Here is a 7,992-nt window from a genome sequence, read left to right as displayed (position 1 = left end):
TTTCTCAATAACCTCCCAAGAACACTCACCCAAACCACTCTAGCTCCACCTAAAGCAAAAGACAGAGTTACAAAGTATCTTTTTTCTAAGACTCTCAAAGCACTACTTGCAATTTTAAAGCCTAGAGATATACTTTTATAGTATAAAAGTCTAAAGCAGAATGTGATTAGGACTTTATGTGGAATAAGAAGTTTAAAACTATACAACTACTTAATGTTGTACATAAACCAAAATTCTAATCAAATAAGCCTACCACTCGGTAGGAGGTATGGTATGCATCTCCCTTATCATATGTATACATGCACCTTAATATAGGGTCATGTATCTCTTAAATTGTAGGATGAAGATGAACTCTTCGGTTTACATTGATGCTTTCTCATTGCACCAATCGATGTTCCTCTCCACATTATTTTGTTCTTCTGTCAAATTATTCATTGTTAACAACTAACGGAAATGTAAGTGTGGATTATTCACGTGATATGTTAAAATAATTTTTACTGTGATATTTTATTACTGTTAACAGTAAAATCTGATAAAAAAGATTAAAATGAAATCATTTTAAAATATTATCTGTAAAATACATGAAAAAAAGATTATAAATTTAATTTGATTACATTACTGCAGAACTTACCAAAATCATTGTAGAAGCATGTCTAATGATTATAGGCATAGCTCTTCCAAGAAAAATACTGTTTTATACTTAACCAAAAGATAAATGTAAAATATAAAATTGATGGATTTTGTTTAGAATTATTATATTATATATTTTGAAATTTCAAAATTTATAATATCATTTAAGTCGTATTATATATTATGTAATTGAAGGGTTATATTAATCTCCCTACTGTGCAGATATACTTAGATGAATTATAAAGATTTCTTTCCTATCATTTTCGCTACATACCAATTGGTTGGACACATTCTTTTCTTTCTTATTTGTTTGAGTTAAAAGTGTTTTGCGGGTTGGGTTTAATTAGTTGACTGACTTGTCAGAAGAAAACTTGGTTTTCATAATAAATATAAGAGAACATCACAGTGCTTTTTCGCAAACTAATTAAGCCGTTAATCTCCTTCTCTGCCGCTGAAATTTTAGGATGCGAAGAGCAAAACTTCCATTATTTTGCCTCTTGGCTTTTGCTTTATCTCTATTTCCCGATGCATGCATCGCTAGGGGCAAAAACAAGGACTCTGGCTCTTCTTCCTGTGGAGATGTTACCATCAAAAAGCCACCCTCTCCGGTGCGGAAACCATGAGCTTGAAATCGAGTGTGACGAGAATAACCGCACCACTTTCCCCATGGAATATGGGAAATTCCTTGCCCAAGACATCTCTTATAATAACGGCACAATTCATCTTATATTTATATTTTGATGTATGCTTGTATCTATAGTATTAGTTGTTTAAACTTTTTGGGTGCAATTCTTTTTCATATATAATTAACAGCTTTTATAAAACTTCAGTCTTTGTCACTTTATATGCATGGACTGATTAATTCTTTTAGACTTAATAGGTTGACGGTGAAATTTTAACACTACACAATATATTTATAGGATTGCTTTTTATTTATATTTTATTAGGGGTTAATACTAGTCTCCCAACTTAGACGAATTACAAAAATTCCTTTTCTATCAATTTCGTTATCAATCAGTTGCATACGTTATTTTCTTCACTTAATTTTACGTGGAAAAAGCCATATTAGTCTTAGAGGTAAGTCCTGACAAGGATAACTGCTCCATTCCTTATAGTTCCTATCCTTGCTGCAGGCCCTCGTGGAAAAAGCCTACCACTTGGTAGAAGATATGGTATACATCTCCCTCATCATCTGTATACATGCACCTCAATATAGGGTTATCTATCTCTTAAATTGCAGGATGAAGATGAACTTTCGGTTTACATTGATGCTTCTCATTCCACCAATCGGTGTTCCTCTACATCTTCTTTTGTTTCTTCGGTATTTTACATTGTTAATGGGACAATTTGATAAAAAGATTAAAATAAAATTATTTTAAAATATTATATACAATATACATGAAAAAATATTACGAATTTAATTTGATTACATTATTGCGAAAGTTACAAAAATAATTGTAGTAGCATGTCTATTGATTATGGGCATTATTTGAATAGATATTTGTCTCCTTTTTCGTGTCCAACTGATCGTAACTTGTCTTCAAATTTAAATGAATAAGAAAAAAAAAACCAAGACTGAGAGTATTTTAGATAGTCATCCAAGAGCTTGACTGATTTCATATTGGTCTGTGCAACAATTGAATTTTTTTTTAAAAGAAAACTTTGAACTTTAGACATGCATAATTTTTTTAATACACAGGGAAAATGTATATAAAGTACAAGGAAAGATATACTTATATCTATATAAAATTAAAATAATTTTACACTCTTTTATATTTTTTTATACAATTTATATTTTGTTAATCCAATCATTGATTTTAAATTATATTCACATAAATCATGCATAACAGATTTCAAATTAATTGAAAATGATTAACTATTTATTTGATAAAAATAAAATTTCAATTATTAAATATATTGAAAAAAATAAACAATTTACCAAATTGACTTTGAAATTACATGATATGTACAAGATGCTAAATCTAACAATAAAATATTACTTTTTTAAGAAATTATAAAAATGTAAAACTAATTAGTTTTGTGCAGAAAAACTATTAATTTATTGTTATTTAGGCTTTTTTGTGCAATTTTTTCATATTTAACAGTAGTTGAAAATGTGCAATCTTTACTAATATATGCATGTGATATTTTTGACCAACATATTAGCAAAAGTGTATAGAACTGTGAAATCCGTAATGTTGTATGCAAAAGGATTTTTAACAACACAAGCTAAAGAATAAATAAATAAATAAAAAGTTAATTTAGTTTGTTATTTCCACTTATTCAAAGGAAGATTTGATTTCAATTGCAGCCACAGGAATTTTTAGCAAAGCAATGAAGGTAACATTATCCTAACTCTTATTTAATCTTTCTTGTTAAACTTTTTTTTACATAATATTCCCAAAAAAAAAACATTTTATCTTACAAAAATTAAAAATAAGAGATATGAAGATTGATCAATTTTACTTAGAACTATTATTTTATAAATTAGCAATGGAATTTTGAAATTCCAAATTTTATAACACTATTTTAAGTTATATTATATATATTTATTTATTTATTAAGGGGTTATATCACGGTCGGCCCTTGGGTGAAGCCACCCAAGCAAGGGCTTTAGGCCTCCAATTTAGCGAGACCTCATATTTGAGAGGCTTTATAATTTAATAATAATTATAATCTAATTAATTATATTAAAATATATAAAAGTAAAAATTAATTAATAAGATTATTTATTTTTTTATTTTTCTAATTATGTGCTTAATAAATTTTAATTTTTTATCACTTCTTAATTTCTAGAATGCTATTAATTCTCAACTATATTCTCTTATTTCCAATCAACTAACCATCATATATATTTAATCATCTCCAACAGTTATTTTTTTCTCATTTATTTCTCCTATTTCCAATTAAAGTATTTAATAATTTTCAAATGTTATATTTTTTCCAACATATAAAACCAATTATTTTTTTTTCAATGTTTAATATCTACATTTGAATTCTTCTTTTCTCATTTGTTCTTTCTTTCTTTAACATCAATTTTTTTCCAAAGAATACACAATAAGTCAGATATGTTATTATCTTTACAAAGCCGTGAGCCTCATTTGCAGTTTGCAATTAGCATTCAATAATTAGGTACTATTGTTCTAATTTTTACAAGCTCTTTTACTTTAATTTAGAGTTTATACTCTATTGTTATATTATCTCTGTTTTATATGATAATTGATTTATTTGAATTAGAAATTTTGATTGTTGATTTTATATTAGCCATTTAAAAAATATAAGATAATTATAATAGCTAAATATTTTTGTACCTCATAATAAATATTTGAATATGTCAAATCGAAAATATAAATTTAGTTATTCAAAGTTTAAAAAAAAAAGAAGAATTGAGAGTTTAATACAATCTCAAAAAGGAGTACTTGATAAATTTTGTACGTGCAATAAAAATAATGAATCAGAAATTATTAATAAATTTCCCTTAAATGAACAAGTTAATAATCTTAGAGAGTTAGATAATGATGAAATACTAGAGCAAGAAGCTAATGAAGAGATTCAAAATGATCATAGAACTCATGATAAAGAGGATCAACCTTTTGATTTAAATGATTGCATTCTTAAGAATATTTATGATCCAACTCAATGGACAAATATTGATATAAATTAAGAGATTTATTAGTAGAAAAAGGTCCCAATAAAGTTAATGATTTAGATTTTCCTAAAGATGAATTTTCAAGATATTTTTTTACTCTATATTATATTCAAAAGTTAGCAAATGAGGAGATGCATGAAAAAAGATGGTTAGTTTATTCAAAAGACTTAGATAGAGTATTTTGTTTTTGTTGCAAATTGTTTAGTTTGGCCTCTAGTACAAGTAAACTAGTTAATGTTGACATCAGAGTATGGAGAAAGCCTAGTGCTAAGCTTAAGAGTCATGAAATGACTCATTTGAATATTTCACTTTAAGCCATTGAACCTATTGAGCTGCTCCATGGTTATATTAGTCTCCCTACTACGCAGACATGCTTGGATGAATTAGAAAGATTTCTTTTCTGTCAGTTCCGTAATGTATAAATTGGTTGGACACAGATTTTCTTCTTTCTTGTTTGTTTGCGTGGAAAATCACCCATGATTACTATGATAGGCTTTGTGTTAAAAGTGTTTTGCGGTTTGGGTTTAATTAGTTGACTGACTTTTCAAAAGAAGACTTGGTTTTAACAATAAATATGGTAGAACATCATAGTGCTTCTTCACAAACTAATTAAGCCCTTAATCTCCTTCTCTTCCGCTGAAATTTTAGGATGCTAAGAGCAAAGCTTCCATTATTCGGCCTTCTGGCCCTTGCTTTATCTCTATTACCTGATGTATGCATCGCTAGAGGCAAACACAAGCACTGTGGCTCTTCTTTCTGTGGAAACATTAACATCACTTACCCTTTTCAATTAAAAAGTCGGCCTCGGAGTTGTGGTTACAATCCTTATGAACTAGTATGCGAGAATAACCGCACCATTTTCTCCATGAACTATGGGAATTTCTATGTCCAACACATCTCTTATAGTAACGAAACCATTCAACTGTTAGACGTGAGTCTTGACAAGGATAACTGCTCCATTCCTCATAGTTCCTGCCCTTTCTACATAGCTGCACTATATATATATATATCTATCGAACTACCTCTAGCATCATGTATCTCGTAAATTGCCCGATCCAGATCAACCACTCTTGGGTTTATATCGATGCTTTTCGTTGTACCAATACCACTTCCTCTCGACCTCCTTACTATTACTTTTTGGATGAAAATACAGCAAAGTCTGATTTCCATGAGTCATGCACAGTTGAAGCGCAGGTTCCAATCATGGTTGCCAATATCAATGGCCTCTCTACTTTTGATATTTACACAAAGCTGTTGGAGGGATTCCAACTCTCATGGTCTTCGTATGATGATATGTCAAGGAGAGACTCAATTGTTAACGTGTGAGGATTCTTTAGTATTCCAAAATAATTGGTGCATTTTAGTTTTTGAAATGTATTTATTACAGCTTCAACGTTTTTGATGTGCTTTCTTGAATATTAATTATAGATTGTTCTGGCTGTTGGAAATATATATTGCAAGCATCATGGCTTTGTTTCAACCAGATTATTTCATTGCACCATATAAACGTATTCTTTCTTTTATGAGTTCATTAATAATTTGATTACTATTGGATTTGCCTTTACTTTCCTATATAGTATCTATTAACACTTAATTTTCCAATTGCTAATATCTTACCAGGAATCCAGATTCTTTGTATTGCAATTACAGGTACAAAATTCTACTCGTTTATTTACTCTTAAATTCTAGAATTATTTTTTTTTTTAAAAAAAGGCTAAATTCTAGAATTATTATGTAGTAGGAATCTAATTAAGATTTAGCTTTACATTTATATTTTCAACCCATAAGAAGTGACTATCACATTGACTTGAAACTTTACATGCATGATGAGTGTAAGTAAATTGTTAAATTTAATAGTTGGTTTATTAAAATATTAATAGTATATGAAATTATAAAAAAATTGTAAAAATTAATTAATTTTATAGTGGTGTATGAGTACCGCATGCATGTATATTTACTTCCCCAAGAGACTACATAAAAGAAGATCCATCATAAATGATACATAAATAATTTTAAACCACATTAATTGGGTTTTTTTTAATTAGGTATTTTTATGATATTGTGATGTTTCTTGGTCAAGATAAAAATTACATGGAATAAGGTCTAAATTTATCAGTCTATTTTGAGTAATGGATCAAACTTATCACCACCTTTGAACGAGTGTAATTTTGCCGCTACAGTTTTAAATTAGTTAAAAATATGATCAAAAGTTAAAACTAATGTTAATTTTTGACCATTTTTGAAGTAAATTAAAATGTATAATGGTAAAAATTGCACTTGTTTAAAAATAAAATAATAAATTTGATCCATCACCTTAAATAAACTAGTGTGTGTAAATTTAAATTTTATCCCAAATTATGTTATGAACTTTGTTGGGGAAAATACGGCAGCACATACCCAAGTTAAATTAGTAAATGACATATGCATAACATATAATCATGTTGTCCAACTAATTAATTTATATATTGTTATGTAATTTATTTATTTTTGTGAAACAGGAATTATATTGCTAAGAACACTTTTGGGGATAATTTGCTTGATTATATTGGTTTTACGCAAATTAAAAAGGAGGCATTTGTCAATGGATGACATGATTGAGAATTTTCTTCAGAGCCAAAACAATTTAATGCCTATAAGATATTCTTATTCTGAAATAAAAAGAATGACAGAAGGTTTCAAGAATAAACTAGGACAAGGAGGATATGGCTCTGTGTTTAAAGGAAAACTTCGAAGTGGTCAACTTGTTGCGATAAAATTATTAAACAAATCAAAAACCAATGGTCAAGATTTCATCAATGAAGTTGCAACTATCGGAAGAATTCACCATGTTAATGTGGTAAGACTTGTTGGATTTTGCGTGAAGGGATCAAAACAAGCTCTTGTATATGACTTCATGCAAAATGGGTCCTTAGATAAAATAATATTTTCAACTGAAAGTAACACTTTGAGTTGGCAAAAAATGTTTGAGATTGCATTGGGAGTAGCTCAAGGTATTGATTATTTACATAGAGGTTGTGAAATGCAAATTTTACATTTCGATATCAAGCCACATAACATTCTTCTAGATGAGAACTTTATCCCGAAAATTTCAGATTTTGGCCTTGCAAAGTTGTATTCAGTGGATGACAGTATTGTCCCTCTCACAGCTGCAAGAGGTACATTAGGATATATGGCTCCTGAATTGTTTTATAAAAATATTGGAAGCATCTCATATAAAGCCGATGTTTATAGTTTTGGAATGATGCTAATGGAAATTGTGGGAAGGAGAAAAAATGTGAATGTCTCTGCTGAACATTCGAGTCAAATTTATTTTCCATCATGGATTTATGAACGACTTGAAGAAGGAGAAATCATGGAGCTTGGAGATGTAACGGAAAATGAAAACAAAATTATGAGGAAAATGGTAATAGTAGCGTTTTGGTGCATACAGATGAAGCCCACAGACCGTCCTTCAATGAGCAAAGTCTTGGAGATGCTTGAAAGGGTAGTCGAGCTCCTTGAAATGCCTCCCAAGCCTGCTTTCTCTTGAAATGTCAACCAAATCATTTAGTGTTGTATTATAAGTAATATTTAATATTGTATGTTAAGCAATGTTTCACTACTTCATTATACTACTTTTATAATTTTTTTAGTAGAAACCTTAAGCTTGAGGCATAATCTTCTCTCTTCCAAAAAAAAAAACAAAAACAATAAAGAACGGTGATGAAGAAAGT

At 29.0% G+C, this 7,992-nt stretch overlaps 1 protein-coding gene and 1 pseudogene across 1 annotated transcript; both read left to right on the top strand.

The window, feature by feature from the left end:
* Positions 1 to 4,928: 4,928 nt before the first annotated feature.
* Positions 4,929 to 5,605, top strand: LOC149526992 (uncharacterized; annotated as a pseudogene).
* LOC110419495 (rust resistance kinase Lr10-like) lies at positions 4,929 to 7,808 on the top strand. Its single transcript, XM_089784015.1, has 2 exons — positions 4,929 to 5,682; positions 6,691 to 7,808. The coding sequence occupies exon 2, from the start codon at positions 6,861 to 6,863 to the stop codon at positions 7,806 to 7,808; it is 948 nt and encodes a 315-aa protein (XP_089640141.1). The 5' UTR covers positions 4,929 to 5,682; positions 6,691 to 6,860.
* Positions 7,809 to 7,992: the final 184 nt, after the last annotated feature.

Source organism: Theobroma umbraticum, unplaced genomic scaffold (genome assembly GCF_002168275.2).
Source record: "Theobroma umbraticum cultivar Fairchild unplaced genomic scaffold, ASM216827v3 scaffold_67.0, whole genome shotgun sequence".
Taxonomy (NCBI): Eukaryota; Viridiplantae; Streptophyta; class Magnoliopsida; order Malvales; family Malvaceae; genus Theobroma; species Theobroma umbraticum.
The sequence above is the reverse complement of the archived record's forward strand: the minus strand, read 5'-3'. Positions and strand labels throughout refer to the sequence as shown.

Excerpts from the sequence above, each read along its gene's own strand:
- LOC110419495 (XM_089784015.1), top strand. The coding sequence starts at position 6,861 with ATGGATGACATGATTGAGAATTTTCTTCAGAGCCAAAACAATTTAATG.